The sequence below is a fragment of the Moschus berezovskii genome, chromosome 4 (genome assembly GCF_049115385.1).
Source record: "Moschus berezovskii isolate FMDL1 chromosome 4, NW_MosBer_1.0, whole genome shotgun sequence".
Lineage (NCBI taxonomy): Eukaryota > Metazoa > Chordata > Mammalia > Artiodactyla > Moschidae > Moschus > Moschus berezovskii.
The window spans coordinates 473,800-495,385 of record NC_142463.1 but is presented as its reverse complement, the minus strand read 5'-3'; the positions used below and the strand labels follow the sequence as shown (position 1 = coordinate 495,385).

Here is a 21,586-nt window from a genome sequence, read left to right as displayed (position 1 = left end):
CCGTTGACCTTTTGGAGGATCTTCATTTTTCCTTTATGTGAAGTTGTTCTGGGTTCAGTTGCCACCTCCGCTCTGTTCGTCGGGGATTCGTCTCCCTGCTTCCTCGGTTCATACCTCTGTTTCAGGAGTTTGGCATTAAGCATCTGCTCATTCCTGGTTGTCGGTGCATAAGCTGCAGGCTGATCGGTATGGTTCCAGTGACCTTTTTAAAGCCCGCATTTGGGTATTGCAGGCAGGCCTCTGCGGGGCTTTGGGGGTGAGCAGGGGAGCAGGTGGGCTCCCCAAGTGCACTCACGTCAGGACAGGCATGCCAGCTGGACCTCCCGTAGACGCGGAAGAAAGAAGAGGAGCACCCAAGGGGCTCGCCGCGCCGGGAGATCCACGGCTGAGCTAAGGACACCCTCTGTCTTATTTTTCCCTGATGCCAAGTTAAAGACAAGGAATAAAAACATTGCGGGTGGATCGCCCCGGCGGCTGAAACCCATCAGAGAGCCAGCAGGTTGCTTCCTTGGCTGCTGCCCGTGACATAACCCGTGTGGAGACGTGGGGAAGCACGGCCTCGCTCACCGCCCCCCACTGTGTGCTGAGCCTCTGCTGTAATGGGGGGACGGGCCTTCCCGCCTCCTGTGGGGAGAGGGGCTCCCCCTCGCCCTTCCCTGCCCCCACCGCAGCCCCCCACGCTCGGGGGCCGTCAGGACACTCAGCCCCGCCCCTGGCCCTGCAGCTGCTGGGAGGTGGCCGGGCCGGAGCAGGGACCCTCGGAGCAGACGTCTGAGCTGGCCAGGTGTAAGCCTCGCCTGGGCCAGCAGTGTCGTGCCGATGCCTGCACTTGGACTCAGGCGCTTGCTGTGGATCTCGCTTCCCCGCAGTGTAAGCGCTCCGCTCTAGGCGGTGCTGTCTGGGCGCAGTCCGCTGTTTGAACTGGGATACGTGTGGTGATTCACACCCGGAGACTAACCGGGAAGCGGGAGGGCGAACAGCCGCACCCGGGGCAGCCTGCGGGCCTGCCCTGCCCCGCGCACGTGGCCCCCGCCCCCCGCGCACGTGGCCCGCCCTGCCCCACGCACGTGGCCCCCGCTGCCCCGCGCACGTGGCCCCCGCCCCCCGCGCACGTGGCCCCCGCCCTGCCCCGCGCACGTGGCCCCCGCTGCCCCGCGCACGTGGCCCCCGCCCCCTGCGCACGTGGCCCCCGCCCCCCGCGCACGTGGCCCCCGCTGCCCCGCGCACGAGGCCCCCGCCCCCCCCCCCCTCGCCGCGCACATGGCCTCCGCCGCCGGCCGCTCTTCCGTGAGGCCCCGCGGGTCAGAGGGCCAGGCCTGCAGGCGCATCCGGGTTACGGCAGGGGGGTAGCCGGGACGGAACTGCCGACGGCTAGTAGTTTTGGGGCTGGGGTCTGGAGCCCGTCTCGCTGAGCGCCTGGACGAGCTGCCGGAGGAGGAGCCGGGGCACCAGTGGGCCCACGGACGCGAGAGCTCTCGGAGTGGTCTCAGAGGACTCGCGTGCCCAGCCTTAGCGACTCACTCCCTCCCTGAGGAGCAGGCGGAGCTGCCCTGTCCTTGCTCCAGCGGGTCTCCAGGCCTGCAGCCGTCAGCGCAGGGGGCAGGGGTCCTGCTCACACGTCGCCTGAGGAACCCGGAGACCCTCCGGCTCGAGTGGGCTTCAGAGCAAGGGCTCAGCACCTGGCAGAAGCACTGCTGGTCTTTTAGAGGGTCTGCAGTGCGAGGGGCTCCAGTTGCCTCTGGGTCACGAAGTCACGGTGGCTGCGCCGTCTGATTCACAACCAGAAGTCTGGGGCTGATCTAATTATTAGAGGGAAAAGCCGTACGTCCTGAGGCTCACAGTGGAGATGTGGGTTTGATAACGGGAGCAGAGGCGGAGGTCCTGTCATTCGGCAAACGAGCTGCAAAGGGCCCACGGAACAAACAAGTGGAAGCACGGAGTCAAGCATTCTCTAGAAGCGTTTTCCCACGCTGAGCAGACGAAGGATAAAGAAGTGCTTTGTCAGTGAAGCTTCTGTAGCCCATTTCCATCCAGACAGAGTCTTTAATGGCACTTTTGTTGATGTAAATTTTTAACAATACGCTTTATGTCTAAGCCTGGAGACGAGCTCTGCTGTGGAGACCAGTTGGAAAAACGGAAACCCTGCACCACACCCTTGTAGCCGGTATTTTCTATGTTACGTTGTCAGTGCTGTGTCTCCCCAGCTCGACGTTCGCAACCCAGGCCTGGTTCAGGCTGTGAAGTCAGTCTCGTTGGTGTCTGTTGGGGGCGCAGGTTCTCAGGACGTCTCCAGGTGGTCAGACAGCCCCGTTCCCTCTGACTGCCCTTGTGGGCAGATTGTGGGGACCGCAGTCCAACTGATGGTCAGTGTCTGCATTTTCAGGAACAGAAAATGAACCCTGAGTTTGGAAGCTGAGAGGGCACAGCTGGGTCGGGGGCTGGCTGCTGTTTTGGAGCTGCTCCGGCAGCACACCAGTTATTTTTCCTTTCATTGTCTTGACTGTCGATGCCAGGCTGGAGGGCCTTCAGGCGCCTAGGAGTGGCCTGGACTCCATGAGTCTGCCTCCTGCTGCCCTTTCCCGATCTGTGTGCAGCCTGAGTGTCCCCTCACACGCTGCTTGTCCTCTTGTTCATGGTGGATTGCCCCATCTTTTAACAAGTGACATTGGATTGGGTGTCAATATTTATGGTCAAAACTGAAGGTTCTCAAGACAAGAATACGGAAGTGTTTTGCCATTGCCTTCTCCAGTGGACCACATTTGTCAGAACTCTCCACCTTGACTTGTCTATCTTGGGTGGCCCTAGACGCCTTGGCTAATAATTTCATTGAGTTAGACAAAACTGTGGTCCATGTGATCAGTTTGATTAGTTTTCTGTGATTGTGGTTTTCATTCTGTCTGCCCTCTGACTGATAAAGATAAGAGGCTTATGGAGGTGTCCTGATCCCCATGAACAGTATGAAAAAGACTGAAGGATATGACACTGAAAGATGAACTTCCCAGGTTGGTAGGCGCCCAGTGTGCTGCTGGAGAAGAGGGGAGAAGTTACTCCAGAGAGACTGAAGAGACAGAGCCAAAGTGAAAGCAACGCCAGTTGTGGATGTGACGGGCGAGGGGAGTGAAGTCCGACGCTGTAAAGAGCAATACTGCATAGGAACCTGGATCCTGTGAATCAAGGTAAATTGGAAGTGGTCAAACAGGAGATGGAAAGAGTAAACATCAACATTTTAGGAGTCAGTGAACTAAAATGGACGGGAATGGGTGAATTTAATTCAGATGACCATTATATCTTGTGGGCAAGAATCCCTTAGAAGAAATGGAGTAGTCCTCATAGTCAACAAAAGAGTCCAAAATGCAGTACTTGGGTACAGTCTCAAAAATGACAGAATGATCTCTGTTTGTTTCCAACGTAAGCCATTCAATTTCAGAGTAACCCAAGTCTATGCCCCAACCAGTAAAGCCGAAGAAGCCAAAGTTGAACGGTTCTATGAAGATCTATAAGACCTTCTAGAACTAACACCCAAAAAAGATGTCCTTTTCATTATAGGGGACTGAAATGCGAAAGTAGGAAGTCAAGAGACACCTGGAGGAACAGGCAAATTTGGCCTTGGAGCACGGAATGAAGCAGGGCAAAGGCTAATAGAGTTTTGCCAAGAGAACGCACTGGTCATAGCAAACACCCTCTTCAGAAATACAAGAGATGACTCTACATATGGACATCACCAGATGACCAGTACCAAAATCAGATTGATTATATTCTTTGCAGCTCAAGATGGAGAAGCTCTATACAGTTAGCAAAAACAAGACCAGAGCTGACTGTGGCTCAGATCATGAACTCCTTATTGCCAAATTCAGACTTATAGAAAGCAGAGAAAACCACTAGACCATTCAGGTATGACCTAAATCAAACCCCTTATGATTATACACTGGAAGTGACAAATAGATTCAGAAGATTAGATCTGCTTGAGTGCCTGAAGAACTATGGACAGAGGTTCATGACACTGTACAGGAGGCATTGATCAAGACCATCCCCAAGAAAAAAAAAGTGCAAAAAGGCAAAATGGTTGTCTCGGGAGGCCTTACAAATTGCTGAGAAAAGAAGAGAAGCTAAAGGCAAAAGAGAAAAGGAAACACATGCCTATTTGAATGCAGAGTTTCAAAGAATAGTAAGGAGAAATAAGAAAGCCTTCCTCAGTGATCAATGCAAAGAAATAGAGGAGAACAGTAAAATGGGAAAGACTAGAGATCTCTTCAAGAAAATTAGAGATACCAAGGGAATATTTCATGCAAAGATGGGCTCAGTAAAGGACAGAAATGGTATGGACCTAACTGAAGCAGATGATATTAAGAAGAGATGGCAAGAATACACAGAAGAACTGTACAAAAAAGATCTTCACGACCCAGATAATCACTATGGTGTGATGACTCACCTAGAGGCAGACATCCTGGAATGTGAAGTCAAGTGGGCCTTAGGGAGTGTCACTATGAACAAAGCTAGTAGAGGTGATGGAATTCCAGTTGAACTATTTCACATCCTAAAAGATGATGCTGTGAAAGTGTTGCACTCAATATGCCAACAAATTTGGAAAACTCAGCCGTAGGACTGGAAAAAGTCGGTTTTCACTCCGATCCCAAAGAAGGGCAATGCCAAAGAATTTTCAAACTACCGTACAATTGCACTCATCTCACACGCTAGTAAAATAATGCTCAAAATTCTCCATGCCAGGCTTCAGCAGTACGTAAACTGTGAACTTCCAGATAAGTCAAGCTAGATTTAGAAAAGGCAGAGGAACCAGAGATCAAATTGCCAACATTCCTTGGATCATAGAAAAAGCAAGAGAATTCCAGAAAAACATCTACTTCTGCTTTATTGATTACGCCAAAGCCTTTGACTGTGTGGATCACAACAAACTGTGGAAAATTCTTAAAGAGATGGGAATACCAGACCACCTTACCTTATCTGTCTCCTGAGAAATCTGTATGTAGGTCAAGAAGCAACAGTTAGAACTGGACAAGGAACAACAGACTATTTCCAAATTGGGAAAGGAGTATGTCAAGGCTGTATGTTATCACCCTTTTTATTTAACTTCTGTGCAGAGTACATCATGCTAAATGCCAGGCTGGATGAAGCACAAGCTGGAATCAAGATTGCCGGGAGAAACATCAATAACCTCAGATACGCAGATGTCACCACCCTTATGGCAGAAAGTGAAGAGGAAGTAAAGAGCCCGTTGATGAAAGTGAAAGAGGAGAGTGAAAAGGTTGGCTTAAAGCTCAGCATTCAAAAAATGAAGATCATGGCTTCCGGTCTCATCACTCCATGGCAAATAGATGGGGAAACAATGGAAACGGTGGCAGACTTTATTTTCTTGGGCTCCAAAATCACTGAAGGTGGTGACTGCAGGCATGATATTCAAAGACGCTTGCTCCTTGGAAGAAAAGTTATGACCAACCTAGACAGCATATTAAAAAGCAGAGACATTACTTTGCCAACAAAGGTCCGTCCAGTCAAAGCTATGGTTTTTCCAGTAGTCATGTATCGATGTGAGAGTTGAACTATAGAGAAAGCTGAGTGCCAAAGAATTGATGCTTTTGAACTGTGGTGTTGGAGAAGACTCTTGAGAGTCCCTTGGACTGCAAGGAGATCCAACCAGTCCATACTAAAGGAGATTAGTCCTGGGTGTTCATTGGAAGGACTGATCCTGAAACTCCAATACTTTGGCCACCTGATGCAAAGAACTCACTCACTGGAAAAGACCCTGATGCTGGGAAAGATTGAAGGCAGGAGGAGAAGGGGGCGACAGAGGATGAGATGGTTGGATGGCATCACCAACTCATTGGACATGGGTTTGAGCAAGCTCTGGTGGTTGGTGATAGATAGGGAAGCCTGGTGCGCTGCAGTCCGTGGTGTTTCAGAGTCGGACACGACTGAGCATTTGAACTGAACTGAAGGTGTTTTCCTAGTTATTATTTGATTTATTCATTTGCAGACCTCTGAGTGCCTGTCATGTAAATGACTCTGCACAGAGAACCTTTATAATTTATATATCAGGAACTGCCCAGCATTTGTCCCCCCAGAGAGCCTGTTCTGTTGGAAGCCTGCATGTGAGGTGCGTTGTTCTTTGCTGAGCACGGTTCAGAGCACGGTCTCTGCTCTCTCTGCACCTGCAGCTTAAGGAGCCTCTCTGTCCCTCATGTCGAGCACTCGGTGCAATGGTTGTTACAGGTTGGAGGGGACTGGCATGTGCCTGGGCATCATGTTGCCCCAGAGACCCGTGTCTGCTCAGGTTGCAGCCTCCGGGAAGTCCGTTCTAGGTGGAGCACCACGCTGGACCTGGGCTTCTCGGGTGTGCTGTGTTCTGGGTCACCTTTCTGAAAGGGCCCTTGACTGGAGCAGGTTGATCAGGGCGAGGTTTAGGGAAAGGCATTTGGGCCCAGGGCTGGATGCCGTTCCCAGCAGAGTGTCCAGCAGTGGAGCCAGGCGCAGGGGTGATGCCTCAGAGCGTCTCTGGAGGGGTCAGTGCACAAGGTGAAAGGGCGCTTTTTCCGAACTCCCAGGGCTGTTTGACTTCCGCTTTCCCCGTGGTGACCTTTGTCCTGAGGAGTCACCTACACTGCTGGGCGCAAGGCCCTTGGAGTGCAGCCTGGTGACCCGACATGTGTGCACGTGCCCCCTCCCCGGGGAGCCGCCCAGAGGCTCCCTTGTGCCCTTGTAGCCCCCACAGAGCCACTGCTTTGATCTTCAGACCATACAGTGGTTTTGCAGACCCTCACTTTGCCGCAGGTGTAATCGTACAGCGTGGGCACTGACGTTTTCAGTGACTAACATCGCTGCACGAACTTTTTGTTTCATCGCTGGGTCATATTTCATTGTGTCAACAAAACCACATATTATTTATCTACCCGTCTCGTTTCCGTTTTTGCTGTAAATAAAGCTGCTGTGGACATCCGCGCTCACATCTTCCATTTGCTCTGACGGACGTTTCTGTAGCGTGTGTGCCCAGGGCTGACTGCGCAGTCACAGGCATGTGTGGGGCTTTGATGGAGCCTGTCAGTCACTTTCCCACAGAGACCCGCAGCCTCACACCCCCACCCGTGCGTCCATGCGTCCTTGCCGGCCCCGGCGCCGCCGGGCCTCTCTTGTTCAGGGTCCTGGGGGCTCTGGTGTAGCATGGGCCACCCTGGGGTCACACGGTGCGGCTCCCCTCCTCATTGGCTTGTTTAGTCGCTCAGTCATGTCCGATGCTGTGCTACCCTGTGGACTGTAGCCCACCAGGCTCCTCTGTCCATGGGACTCTCCAGGCAAGAATACTGGACTGGGCTGCCATGCCCTCCTCCAGGGGATCTTCCTGACCCAGGGATTGAACCCACATTTCCTGCATTGGCAGGCAGGGTCTTTACCACTGAGCCACCTGGGAAGCCCCCTTCTTCCTGTGTATTGGCCGTTAAATATGTTCTTTGACAGTGCCTATTCAAATGTCTTGCCCGTTTGTCTTTAGATGGACTGTCTGCCTTTCCCTTATGATCTGTGGACTTTTGTTGGACTCCGTGCTGCAAACATCTCGTCTATGACTTGCCATTTTCATGCCTTACCAGTGTCCTCTGATGAACAGAAGTTTGGTTTTCAAGTGGTCCGTTTATCCAGCCGTTCTTCTGTGGTTTAAGTGTCTTTTGTGTCACGTGGTTCAATTCTCCAAAACCAGTGGTCACTCTTAGTTCACTGTGCCCCTTCTGAGGAGAGTCTGCAGTCTGCAGGTGTGTTTACAGGTTGGATCTGTGTCTGTGTCTCCGCGCTGTGGCGCGTGTGCGCTGTTCTGCAGCTGGCTGTGTTCTCCTCACAGTTTACCTGGGTGGTCTTCTCACTTCTGTGCAGAGAGTGGTCTAGCGGCCTGGCCCATGCTGCAGATTTGGGGTGCATTCGAGTTGACTCACTGGAAAAGACTCTGATGCTAGGAAAGGTTGGGGCGGGAGGAGAAGGGGACGACGGAGAATGAGATGGCTGGATGGCATCACCGACTCTGTGGACATGAGTTTGAGTGAACTCCGGGAGTTGGTGATGGACAGGGAGGCCTGGCGTGCTGTGCTTCATGGGGTCGCGGAGAGTCGGACACGACTGAGCGACTGAACTGAACCATCTGCTGTGAGAAGCACTGTGGTGACTAATGTTGTTCTACGTGTGTAGTTCAGCACCTGTGAAATACTTTTTTTGGGGCCATTCCGTGTGCCTTGCGGAATCTTAGTCTCCTCCAGGGATGGGCCTGTGCCCCTCAGCAGTGAGAGCGTGGAGTCCTCCTAATTGGGGAGGTCCCGAGAGACCTCCTAGGAGCAGGGGCTTGAAGAGCTCGGTGGACATTTCAGTCTTGGTAGCTGGCTGCCCCGTGGGCTCCAGAGATCATCCTGTTTGCTCCCCTACCCCGCAGGGGGCCTGTCTCCTCCACTCCCTGGCAGGGCACCTTCAGACGGCCCGCCCGTCTGACAGGCAGAAGGCGGGTCTCAGTGTGGCCTGTCTGCGCTCTCCAGCTCTGTCTGAGCGCCGCCTGAGTTTGTTTTCCATCAGCAGCCTGTCCTTTCTGCCCATTTTCTACTCGGCCGCAGTTTGCATGTTTGAGGGAAATTAGCCATTTGTGATGTGAGCTCTGAAAGTTTCTTGTTCGTCTTTGAGGAAGTCTTCTGACTCTGGCATCCCTTTGTGTGCAGATGTTTCTGTGTTAGCGTTCTGTCTCTCAAGCCCCTGGATGGCTGTTAGCTGCCATAGGGTCTTCTCCCACACGCAGTACCAAACAGATCCATCTCACTGCAGGCCTTACGTGAGTAGGTGCTTACGTGTGAGATATTTTATTCATCTTGAGATTAATATGTGAATGAGGATACACTAGCTTGTTCCAGATGGGTGCCCAGCCGCACTGATGGAGTAGCCTGGCTCCCCGCTGGTTGACCTGAAACGCGCTGTTAGCCGGCTCTCGCCTGTTTTATGCCTTTGGGTCTCCTCGCCTCTCACTCTTCCCCGCCGCATCTGCGCGGACACGCGCCGCATGTTCTCATCACTATGGTCGCCCAGCACTTTCACTGTCTGCTGAGGCTCAACCTCTCTTACTTTTCTTTTTCAGAATTTTCTTGACCATTCTTGCATTCTAAAAAAGTAATACATCAGCTGTGGAATGAGCCGATCCTTTCCTTAAAGAACCCTCTTGGTACTTTTATTAGGGCTGCCAGGAGTCTGTGGGGCCGCGGAAAGAGAAGCAACGTCCCTGAGGGTGTCTCTCCAGGAAGGTGGACGCTGTCCCCCTATGCCCCAATTCTGTCTCGAAATCACGTTTCTAAACTTTTCTCCGTGAGGCTGTCGTTGACTCCAAGGTACCTCAGCACTGTCATTACTGTTCCAAACGTGGTTGTCTCTTCGTCTCTGTCCTGAAAAGGCCACTGGTGTGTGTGCGGTGATTTCCTCATCCTCCGCCCGAGTCCCATGTTCTGTGTAGTGCCTTTCTGGTTGATGCTGAGCCGTGAAGCTTGTAGGGCTGACGTCACCGGACCTTGAGCCGGGAGGCCTGCGTCTGTGTCCTCTGTGAACTCTGTCTTCAGGGAGATCGTTTTGAGTTCACCTTTCTATCCTGACAGAGTGCTCGTGCCATGGTTCTCCGTGAGCATCCCTGCTAGGATGAAGGACAGGTTTTTATTCCTTCAAATAACAGTTCTCATTTCGGGAGCCTCAGCACCTCCTGAGGACGCAGGGAAAAAATCTGGTGGTTAAATGTGGATGTGTCCCTCTCACCCCACGTATATGTATTATCTTAACTGCACAGATGACATGCTGGCTGAAGGAAAATTTAGACTTGAATATCTAGGACTAGTTAATAATTGAGGTGACCGTGGCAGGCATACCCCGTACCCCACGTGTGCTCAGCACCTTGTAGATCCAGCACACAGCCTTCCCAATTTGTCCCTGTGGTGCGTAGGTCGGGTGCGCCGTCTCTGACGTGTATTAGTCGGGTGCGCCATCTCTGTGGTGTGCTGGTCAGGCTGTGTTGGTCGGGTGCGCTGTCCCTGTGGTGTGTTGGTCGGGTGTGCTGTCTCTGACGTGTATTAGTCGGGTGCGCCATCTCTGTGGTGTGCTGGTCAGGCTGTGTTGGTCGGGTGCGCTGTCCCTGTGGTGCGTAGGTCGGGTGTGCCGTCTCTGCGGTGTGTTGGTCGGGTGCGCCGTCTCTGACGTGTATTAGTCGGGTGTGCCGTCTCTGTGGTGTGTTGGTCGGGTGCGCCGTCTCTGACGTGTATTAGTCGGGTGCGCCATCTCTGTGGTGTGCTGGTCAGGCTGTGTTGGTCGGGTGCGCTGTCCCTGTGGTGTGTTGGTCGGGTGTGCTGTCTCTGACGTGTATTAGTCGGGTGCGCCGTCTCTGCGGTGTGTTGGTCGGGTGCGCCGTCTCTGACGTGTATTAGTCGGGTGTGCCATCTCTGTGGTGTGTTGGTCGGGTGCGCCGTCTCTGACGTGTATTAGTCGGGTGCGCCATCTCTGTGGTGTGCTGGTCAGGCTGTGTTGGTCGGGTGCGCTGTCCCTGTGGTGTGTTGGTCGGGTGTGCTGTCTCTGATGTGTATTAGTCGGGTGCGCCGTCTCTGCAGTGTGTTGGTTGGGTGCGCCGTCTCTGTGGTGCGTAGGTCGGGTGCGCCGTCTCTGAGGTGTGTTGGTGTCGTTTTTCATGAAAGGGAGTCACAATGTATAGAGATGGAAACTCCTTTGTTGACTGAACTGTTGTCTTGACTCTGTTCCATGCTGGTCCATGCAGAGATCCGTGCTCTTCTCGAGGGCTGCGTCACTTACTATGGATGCGTCCATCACTGCTCATCTCACAGTTCTTTGCCCATCTGTCCTTGCGTGTTAGCTCTGCTGCTCTTGGTATACCTGCAGAAGGAAGCAAAAGTGGAGTTGCTGGGACACTGGCATGTATGAGGTGTTTTCACGTCATCCAGGCAGTGAATTTGGTCTCCCCACAGCCACGCTACTCGCTGCCAGCATTGTCGTAACCTGTTTGATGGTTGAAAAGGGATACCTCGCTGTTTTCACTTATTTATCAGCAGAGGGCTTGAGTTCCTTTGTCTGCCTGAGCCTTGCGTATTTCTTCACACAGGTTGTAAGAGCAGCTTGAGACATGAGTTTTTCAGCATGATTCAAGATTGTAACTTTTCTCGGTGTCTTTCTTTTCCGAAAATGTTTGTTTTTCTTTCATTGAATCTGTCTCTCCTTTGTGCTCTGCTTAGGGGCCTCGCCTCACCCGGAGGCCACAGACACAGCTTCCTCTGTGTTCCTCCAGCCTTTCATCCGCTGGAACTCATCTTTGTGAGCAGAGGGAGGGCTGCCCTCTGGCCGTGTGAGGGGCGACCAGACTCTGCGTGACCCACCCGGATCCCCTGCAGACATGGACACGAGACTCACCTTTTTAGTAAATGTCAGGATCCTTTGATGAAATGTTTACTGAGGCTAACAATGGTTTCTGTAACATTAAAGGTTAGGGAAGAATGTAACTAAGCACACTCTGAGGATGTCCAGTTGGGGCCTTTCCGGCTTCTCTGGGTGTCAGTTTCTGGGCAGGGAGAGCCTGTGTCATTTGTTTGCCCTGTGAAGGAAGAGGGAAGCACAAATTTAAGGTAACAAAGTTGTGCCTGTGGGGAAGGGCTCAGGCCCAGCACTGGTAAGCCTTTGCTGCTGACAGCCATGTAATTAAGCCTCCTGTTTCTCTGTCTCATCGCAGCCTAAGTGCCGTGGCCAGGTGTTACTGATGCAGCTGTGGAAGCGCCTGAATCTGATAGAATGTGACTACTTCGGCCTGGAGTTTCAGAACGTGCAGTCCTGCTGGGTAGGTGCTGTGGTGTGTTGTTTTGAAAAGAGGCTCTGATGAGCAGCGGGATGCTGACAGTGGTGCTTCTGGGCCAGTGCCCCAGCACCTGCTGGGATGATGCGGGCAGGGCACGCTGTGAGCCTCAGACTGCACTGTTAAAATGTCCTCTGTACAGCTACAGGAGAGCCCCTCTGCACAAGTTACAAAAGCAAGTAGCACACATCTTCTCCGATACTCGCTTCAAGAGCTGTTCAGTCGCTCAGTCGTGTCCGACTCTCTGCGACCACGTGGACCGCTGCACGCCAGGCCTCCCTATCCTTCACTATCTCCCAGAGCCTACTCAGACTCAGGTCCATTGAGTCGGTGATGCCATCCAGCCATCTCGTCCTCTGTCGTCCCCTTCTCCTCCTGCCTTCAGCCTTTCCCAGCCTCAGGGTCTTTTCCAATTAGTCGTTTCAAGGGTGAATTTGAGCAAACTGCTTTGCTGAACTGGTTATGCTCATTTTACTTAATAGATGAACCATCAAAGTGTGCAGCTTTAGTGTTTATAGGCGGAAATGTTTTAAAGAAACAAATGACCTGTTAGTCAGAAAGCACATCAGCGTCATGGAGCCACGGCCACCCCATCACACAGCAGTCCTCTCATCAGCTTCTCTTTACAGAGGCAGCTGGTGCCTGACGTGTGTTTGGACTTAGCAGATACCCCTGCACACACACACCCCACATCATGCCCACACACACCACATTCACACCACACACACACACCACACACTGCCATGCACACACCGACACACACAGAGTTCTGTGTCCACTCGGCCTGGCAACAGCGCACCCTGTGACTCGGTGGTTTACAGCCGGCCCTGCGGGACTCGCATTTGTTGTATCAAGATCCAACATGCGGGGGATGTTCCTGCTTTAGACATTTGTCCTAAATATAAATACTTTTGTGTTTTGTAATATACTCATTAAATAGAGAAGTAAGTTAATGAATTTGTTATCTTTTCTTAAATTCTCTTCAGATCTGGCTTGAACCTATGAAACCCATCATTAGACAAGTACGAAGTAAGTCCTTTTTTAGCTCTTTAAAATTCTATTCACCTCAGATGCTTTCCTTGACTGTTCAGATTCAAGGTGCAGACGATCCTGGTTGTCCCCTCGGGGTGGCAGTGAAGCACCTCCTGCAACAGGTGCCCTTGGAGGTCGCTCTGCCGTTTCGCTTCAAGCTATGAGATGTGGAGGGTGGGGCATCACTTAACTCAGTTTTTGGTTCCCTGCCTCACCTGTGGGAGAAATCGGATGTGCTGGTCAATATTGCTCCCATTTTTGGCCAATATGTGAAATAAGTGTGCAGCTTCTAATTATGCAAGGGCATTCAGGGCGACGCCTCGTCATGTGAACCCACCTGTGACGTTTCCAGAATAAACTGAGGGGAGAGGGTCATGGAAGGGACTGCTGTTCACTTAGAGGCCAAGGCCATTGCAATTGCCGTAGCATTTTAGCAAAGCTGTTTCTCTTTTCTGTTGGTGAAAATTACATGACTGGGTTATTATAAAATTCCAGTAAAGCTAAAATACTCAGATGAGCTGATATCTTATGCTTTTCCTTTACAGTAATCAGGCTGTTCTAGTTTTGTATATTGAATGATAACATTTTTCTTTCACTGAAGTATATAAGGATTTAAAGAATAATGGCCTTTTAATTTTTTAATTTATTTTTATTTTTTGGCTTTGCCACTCTGCTCATGGGATCTCATTTCCCTGACCAGGGGTTGAGCCCAGGCCCTGGCAGTGAAAGCCCGGGATCATAACCACTAGGCCGCCTGGGAGCTCCCAGGCTTTTTAAATTGTTGCTATTAGTATGAGCACTGTAATTCTTTACCACTTTTTTACTTCTAAAATAAAAAGAATATATTTTAAGGTTTTAATGTGCAGTCTTTTTATTAGGGTTTCAGACTTTCAGTAACCTCGGCTTAATACAAAAGTTTTCATTTTTTTCTTTGCTACGTGTGACCGGTACTTAGGACTAATAACTCCATGCACAGGAAGTGTCTTAATATCCTCTTACTTGAAAAGACTTGCTCTAACAGTCCATTTGAAAGCCCCAGCTCAGTTATGCCAGAACATACAGAGAGATAGCAAATATAGAAAGTGACTTATTTGTGGACGGTACACTTTTCTTTCTATAGGACCAAAGAATACGGTGCTTCGCCTGGCGGTGAAGTTCTTCCCACCGGATCCGGGTCAGTTGCAAGAAGAATATACACGGTAAGAGCCTGACTGACAGGAGCCGCCCTCTGCGCGTCCCCTGGGCACCTGGTCAGGGTCCTTCACACAGAGAACCAGCCCAGTGTCCGCGTCCAAGCTGGGAGCAGAGTGTCACAGCGAAAAGCAGCATTATTGAAGTTAACTTCTCACAGACCCAAATGCAAATAGGATTTAGAAGAAAGGTTGTGGTACAAATTTGAGAATTAAAAGTGGGGTGTTAGGGTACTGCTGAACAGATATTCTCCAGATGAGCCTAGATCTGTGTGTGTGCACAAAGTTTGGAGAAGGGCATGGCAACCCACTCCAGTATTCCTGCCTGGAGAATCCCACGGACAGAGGAGCCTGGTGGGCTGCAGTTCATAGGGTCGCACAGTCAGACACGACTAAAGTGACTTAGCATGCTTGCATGAAGTTTGTAGGAGTTTTGTCCATTGCTTTACTATTTCATCAACAAAGTGACTTTGGGAGAAGGACCACGTGTGAGAGTCTTCAGGAGCAGACGGAGCAGAGATTCTTCAGGGGCCTCTTTGCTACTGCTTTTTTAATCAGGGTCGGTTCTTTGCAGAAATGATTGAAAGTGTTTGCAGTTGTTTCACCTGGGTATAAGATTATGGAAGTGGTTTTCTCCCTTGTGTTTTATGTGCCGACTTTATCATGAGGAATAAAGCAAAAATCTAAAAATCAAGTGAAAACCCAGAGTTGGATGTAAGTGAAGAGAGGACTGCAGTGACGATGCAGCAGTGACAGAACAGCTTCCTGACCTGGCCTGGATTTGTACCCGAATCCTCTGGGTCTTGGACCCTCTGCCTGGGTCTCTACCGACTGTTCCGTCGTCGTAAAGCCACAGGCTGGGCTGCAGAGAAGCTTAGGCCATATGGCTCCAGCCTCAAGTCTTCACATGAGGGAGGCCGACCCCAGGGACAGCAGAAAATATGAGTGAGCTTATCTTAACGGTGCATTAAATTCCTGACATTTACCATGAAGTCCCTTTTTGGGAACCACTTTTAAATGTATATACCTCGAAAACTGTGAGCAGCAAGAAGTGTCAGCCTGACTCTGTCCTGGGGCCGAGCCAGGTTCGTGCAGAAGGTCCTTGTTTTACTTATTAAAAAATGACGTATCTGTGGTAAAAGAAAAAAGCTTTAAAATAGAGTTACGTGGAGTAAAAAGTCGGCGTGCCTCTTCACTGCATGCCACCCTAGTTCATGAAGGACTAACACGGGGGTGTGTCCTCCAGGTGGAGTCCCCGCGCCAGCAGACCAGGGGCCTTAAATGAGTATCTCAGAAAACAGCGTCACTGCACACACAGGGACGCGGCTGGGTCTCTTTCTCTTGCCTGCGTGCCCGCTGCCTGCCCTGGACGTCCTTCCACGCCGTTGCGCGTGGCTGCCTCTGGGTGTGGTTTACCAGCCTCATGTAGGTGCAAGTCTGAGTTATGTCCAGCTGTTCTCTGCTGTAGCGCTGCAGATAAGCCTCCTTCTGCACACATCTTTGTCAGCTCTGGAAGCATTGTAGAAAAGCTCACCGTGTGGGATTGCGTGAGGAGGGGGACGCACACATCTTCATGAGCTCTGGAAGCATTGTAGAAAAGCTCACCGTGTGGGATTGCGTGAGGAGGGGGACGCACACATCTTCGTGAGCTCTGGAAGCATTGTAGAAAAGCTCACCGTGTGGGATTGCGTGAGGAGGGGGACGCACACATCTTCATGAGCTCTGGGAACATTGTAGAAAAGCTCACCGTGTGGGATTGCGTGAGGAGGGGGACGCACACATCTTCGTGAGCTCTGGAAGCATTGTAGAAAAGCTCACCGTGTGGGATTGCGTGAGGAGGGGGACGCACACATCCTCGTGAGCTCTGGAAGCATTGTAGAAAAGCTCACCGTGTGGGATTGCGTGAGGAGGGGGACGCACACACCCTCGTGAGCTCTGGAAGCATTGTAGAAAAGCTCACCGTGTGGGATTGCGTGAGGAGGGGGACGCACACATCTTCCTGAGCTCTGGAAGCATTGTAGAAAAGCTCACCGTGTGGGATTGCGTGAGGAGGGGGACGCACACATCTTCGTGAGCTCTGGAAGCATTGTAGAAAAGCTCACCGTGTGGGATTGCGTGAGGAGGGGGACGCACACATCTTCATGAGCTCTGGGAACATTGTAGAAAAGCTCACCGTGTGGGATTGCGTGAGGAGGGGGACCCACACATCTTCGTGAGCTCTGGAAGCATTGTAGAAAAGCTCACCGTGTGGGATTGCGTGAGGAGGGGGACGCACACATCTTCATGAGCTCTGGGAGCATTGTAGAAAAGCTCACCGTGTGGGATTGCGTGAGGAGGGGGACGCACACATCTTCGTGAGCTCTGGAAGCATTGTAGAAAAGCTCACCGTGTGGGATTGCGTGAGGAGGGGGACGCACACATCCTCGTGAGCTCTGGGAACATTGTAGAAAAGCTCACCGTGTGGGATTGCGTGAGGAGGGGGACGCACACATCTTCATGAGCTCTGGGAGCATTGTAGAAAAGCTCACCGTGTGGGATTGCGTGAGGAGGGGGACGCACACATCTTCGTGAGCTCTGGAAGCATTGTAGAAAAGCTCACCGTGTGGGATTGCGTGAGGAGGGGGACGCACACATCCTCGTGAGCTCTGGGAACATTGTAGAAAAGCTCACCGTGTGGGATTGCGTGAGGAGGGGGACGCACACATCTTCATGAGCTCTGGGAGCATTGTAGAAAAGCTCACCGTGTGGGATTGCGTGAGGAGGGGGACGCACACATCTTCGTGAGCTCTGGAAGCATTGTAGAAAAGCTCACCGTGTGGGATTGCGTGAGGAGGGGGACGCACACATCTTCATGAGCTCTGGGAGCATTGTAGAAAAGCTCACCGTGTGGGATTGCGTGAGGAGGGGGACGCACACATCTTCGTGAGCTCTGGGAACATTGTAGAAAAGCTCACCGTGTGGGATTGCGTGAGGAGGGGGACGCACACATCTTCGTGAGCTCTGGGAACATTGTAGAAAAGCTCACCGTGTGGGATTGCGTGAGGAGGGGGACGCACACATCTTCGTGAGCTCTGGGAACATTGTAGAAAAGCTCACCGTGTGGGATTGCGTGAGGAGGGGGACGCACATTTCTGGCGTGAGCCCAGTCGGTGCTGGTGCTGACGCTGGCATGGGAGCCCTGGGGACGGGGCGGCTGTGCTGCTCCCTGGTGTCTGCAGCGCCTGGAGCGCCCGTGTGCCCGGGGTGCTCACTGGTGGAGTGAGCGAGCGAGCGAGCAAACCGCGGCGACCCCCCAGCTGCACTCTCCGCACCTAATTGAGGGCGCCGGTGCCTCACCTCTCTCAGACTCACAGCCGCGCTTGGCGCTCTGTCCTTGTTGGCTCTGCTGCTTCCCACAGAACCGTGCGTGCCGTTTTGTCTGTGTAACACAAGGAGCACAAGTTTGTGAGCTGCCCCCTCGAAAGCAAGGCTCCAGGTGGTCTGGTGCCCGGGGTGTGGTGTGCCGCCCGCCACGTGGATGCTGAGCTCTGTGGGGCCAGGCCACCTGGCACCGTCTGCTCCATGTCCCAGGACCGTGTGTCTCCCTGCGACATGGGGGCGCGTGTCCCAGGACCGTGTGTCTCCCTGCGACATGGGGGGCGCGCGTCCCAGGACCGTGTGTCTCCCTGCGACATGGGGGCGCGTGTCCCAGGACCGTGTGTCTCCCTGCGACATGGGGGGCGCGCGTCCCAGGACCGTGTGTCTTCCTGCGACATGGGGGGGCGCGCGTCCCAGGACCGTGTGTCTTCCTGCGACATGGGGGGCGCGCGTCCCAGGACCGTGTGTCTTCCTGCGACATGGGGGGCGCGCGTCCCAGGACCGTGTGTCTTCCTGCGACATGGGGGGCGCGCGTCCCAGGACCGTGTGTCTTCCTGCGACATGGGGGGCGCGCGTCCCAGGACCGTGTGTCTTCCTGCGACATGGGGGGCGCGCGTCCCAGGACCGTGTGTCTCCCTGCGACATGGGGGGCGCGCGTCCCAGGACCGTGTGTCTTCCTGCGATATGGGGGCGCGCGTCCCAGGACCGTGTGTCTTCCTGCGACATGGGGGGCACGCGTCCCAGGACCGTGTGTCTTCCTGCGACATGGGGGGCGCGTGTCCCAGGACCGTGTGTCTCCCTGCGACATGGGGGCGCGCGTCCCAGGACCGTGTGTCTCCCTGCGACATGGGGGGCGCGTCCCAGGACCGTGTGTCTCCCTGTGACATGGGGGGCGCGTCCCAGGAGCCTTGGACCTGACTTCTGTGCTTCTGCCTCCTTCTAGATACCTGTTTGCCCTGCAGCTTAAGAGAGACCTTCTGGAGGAACGTCTGACCTGCACGGACACCACGGCAGCCCTCCTGGCGTCCCACCTCCTTCAGGGTGAGTGTCCCCACACGACCCACACTCACGGGACCCGCTGCACCCAGGTTTTTGTGAGGGGCTAAAGGTTAGCTTCCTGCCTGGGAGGGAGATGGGCCTTGCGAGACCCCAATGGTCTCCCTTGGCCTCAGACCTCCAGTTTGGGCTCCAGGCTGTACCCCGACTCGAGTGGCATCACAGCCCCTGCGACAAGGCAGGCGTCAGTCCCTGAGGACAGAGGAGACATCCCAGTATCTCGGCGGGTGATGCTCCAGAGCGTGAAGCGCTCAGGCACGAGCTGGGAGGAGCGCACGGGGGTGCTGTGGGAAGCAGGTGTGTGCTGCCCTGTGCTGGACCGAAGGGAAGAGACCCGGAGGCTCCTGGACTGGACCCCGTCTTCTGTGTGAGGAGGACGCCCTGGAGTGTGGGCACTGGACCCCGTCTTCTGTGTAGAGTGGACGCCCTGGAGTGTGTGCGCTGGACCCCGTCTTCTGTGAGGAGGACGCCCTGGAGTGTGGGTGCTGGACCCCGTCTTCTGTGTAGAGTGGACGCCCTGGAGTGTGTGCGCTGGACCCCGTCTTCTGTGAGGAGGACGCCCTGGAGTGTGGGTGCTGGACCCCGTCTTCTGTGTAGAGTGGACGCCCTGGAGTGTGGGCGCTGGACCCCGTCTTCTGTGAGGAGGACGCCCTGGAGTGTGGGTGCTGGACGCGTCTTCTGTGTGAGGAGGACGCCCTGGAGTGTGGGCGCTGGACCCCGTCTTCTGTGAGGAGGACGCCCTGGAGTGTGGGCACTGGACGCGTCTTCTGTGAGGAGGACGCCCTGGAGTGTGGGCGCTGGACGCGTCTTCTGTGTGAGGAGGACGCCCTGGAGTGTGGGCGCTGGACGCATCTTCTGTGTGAGGAGGACGCCCTGGAGTGTGGGCGCTGGACGCGTCTTCTGTGTGAGGAGGATGCCCTGGAGTGTGGGCGCTGGACCCCGTCTTCTGTGTGGAGAGGACGCCCTGGAGTGTGGGTGCTGGACGCCGTCTTCTGTGTGGAGAGGACGCCCTGGAGTGTGGGCGCTGGACGCATCTTCTGTGAGGAGGACGCCCTGGAGTGTGGGCGCTGGACGCATCTTCTGTGAGGAGGACGCCCTGGAGTGTGGGCGCTGGACGCATCTTCTGTGAGGAGGACGCCCTGGAGTGTGGGCGCTGGACCCCGTCTTCTGTGAGGAGTGGACACCCTGGAGTGTGGGCGCTGGACGCATCTTCTGTGAGGAGGACGCCCTGGAGTGTGGGCGCTGGACCCCGTCTTCTGTGAGGAGGACGCCCTAGAGTGTGGGCCCTGGACGCATCTTCTGTGAGGAGGACGCCCTGGAGTGTGGGCGCTGGACGCATCTTCTGTGAGGAGGACGCCCTGGAGTGTGGGCGCTGGACGCCGTCTTCTGTGTGGAGTGGATGCCCTGGAGTGTGGGCGCAGGAAGCAGGACATAGAGAGGCCCAGCATGTTAGGACCATAGGGTGTGTGCCTGCCTTGGTCCCTCCCTGACACACCGTCTGCAAACAGCAAGTGTTCTCAAGGTTTGCTGTCCTGCCAGGTGGGTCTTGTCCACGGTTGGCAACGCAAGTGTTGAAGCATCTTTATTGTTGTTCTGTTGTTAAGTCGTGTCTGACTCTTTGCGACCCCATGGACTGCAGCGCGCCAGGCTTCCCTGTCCTTCACTATCTCCCGGAGTTTGCTCAAACTCATGTCCATCGAGTTGGTGATGCCATCCAACCATCTCATCCTCTGTCGTCCCCTTCTTCTGCCTTCAGTCTTTCTCAGCATTGGGGTCTTGAGTCGGTTCTTCTCACCGGATGGCCAAAGTATTGGAGAACAGCTTCAGCATCAGTCCTTCCAATGAGTGTTCAGGACTGATTACCGTTAGGATTGACTGGTTGGATCTCCTTGCAGTCCAAGGGACTCTCAGGAGTCTTTCAGTTCTCGTTTGTCCGGGTCGTCTCAGACGGAAGGTGCTCCAGTGCACACCGACGTTTGGCGGTGCCTCTTGCTTGAGGGCTGTGTGTGCAGCTCATGTGTTCCTTAGTGACTTGTCCACCTCGGACCTGTGCTGCACAGACTGGAGGCCGGTGAAAATGCACGCGGCTGGATGTGCCATAGGGTTCTGACCTGGTCCTTGGCTTTAGAGACACGTCAGACACCTGCCAAGATGTACCCATGCAGCAGCTGGGATGCAGCAGCAGGTAGCCCTGATCTGCGTGGTGGGTGCGGGATGCAGGAGGCAGGTTCTGTTGTGTCCACACTTGTGCCAAGGTGTGATCCTGTGCCTGCAGGTCTTCTGTTGAGTGTGAGACTGTCTCCAAACAGTATATTACTTAAAATGACTGGGCTTTAACCACTGTTTTTCGAATAAGTGAAGCCTTAAAATACATGAAACTATAGACAGTCGTCGTTTCTTGAGAATTTGAGAAGTCCTGAAGGAAAAAACAGTTTAAAATACATGGTCCAGAAACAGAACACAGGACCTTATCCTGGGTGCAGTGGTCTTGAGACAGCTGACAGAGAAAGCGTGGATGAGACTGCAGCCGACAGCAGCTCGGGATTTGCCACCCAACTTGCTTGCCAGCATCTTTCCTGTTCAGGACTCAGGAGAAACTCCCTTCGCCTGTGTGTTTGCTTCTAATAGCATAAGATATTTGGGAAAATCTAGTACAGAATTTTGTTTGAGGGATATATTCTTTTACTACAGAATTAGAATAATTTTTCTGCTTTTAGTTCGTGCATTCCCATGCTTGATTTTTACGTGAGCACTAAGATTGCCTGCTGTTCCTTTCTCACCGCAGCGGAAGTTGGGGACTACGATGAGGCGCTGGACCGGGAGTGCCTGCGCGCCCACGACTACGTGCCGCGACAGGAGCGCGCCCTGCACAGGATCCTGGCGTTTCACCGTGAGCTCGTGTGAGTTGGGCACCGTCAGGCTGGGGTGAGACGCTCACCCCCGCCCTTCCCCGGGGCAAACCAGGTCCGGTGGTGGCCACGCCGGGTCGGGGGTCCAGGGTGGGGTCACCCGTGCCACAGCCCTGTCGTCTGGCTCCCAGAGACGCAGTCCCGGGGTGAGGTGAGGGCGACCGAAGAGGGGCTGAGAGATGGAG

At 53.7% G+C, this 21,586-nt stretch overlaps 1 protein-coding gene across 5 annotated transcripts in view; it reads left to right on the top strand.

Annotated features, from left to right (window-relative positions):
* Positions 1–21,586, top strand: part of FARP2 (FERM, ARH/RhoGEF and pleckstrin domain protein 2) — a 100,607-nt gene that overhangs the window by 32,600 nt on the left and 46,421 nt on the right. For all 5 annotated transcript variants that reach the window (XM_055404085.2, XM_088835028.1, XM_088835030.1 and 2 more), the window contains exons 3-7: positions 11,738–11,842; positions 12,844–12,886; positions 14,010–14,088; positions 18,380–18,477; positions 21,278–21,392. In XM_055404085.2, the coding sequence (XP_055260060.2) occupies positions 11,738–11,842; positions 12,844–12,886; positions 14,010–14,088; positions 18,380–18,477; positions 21,278–21,392 (440 nt within the window). The remainder of the gene's footprint in view (positions 1–11,737; positions 11,843–12,843; positions 12,887–14,009; positions 14,089–18,379; positions 18,478–21,277; positions 21,393–21,586) is intronic.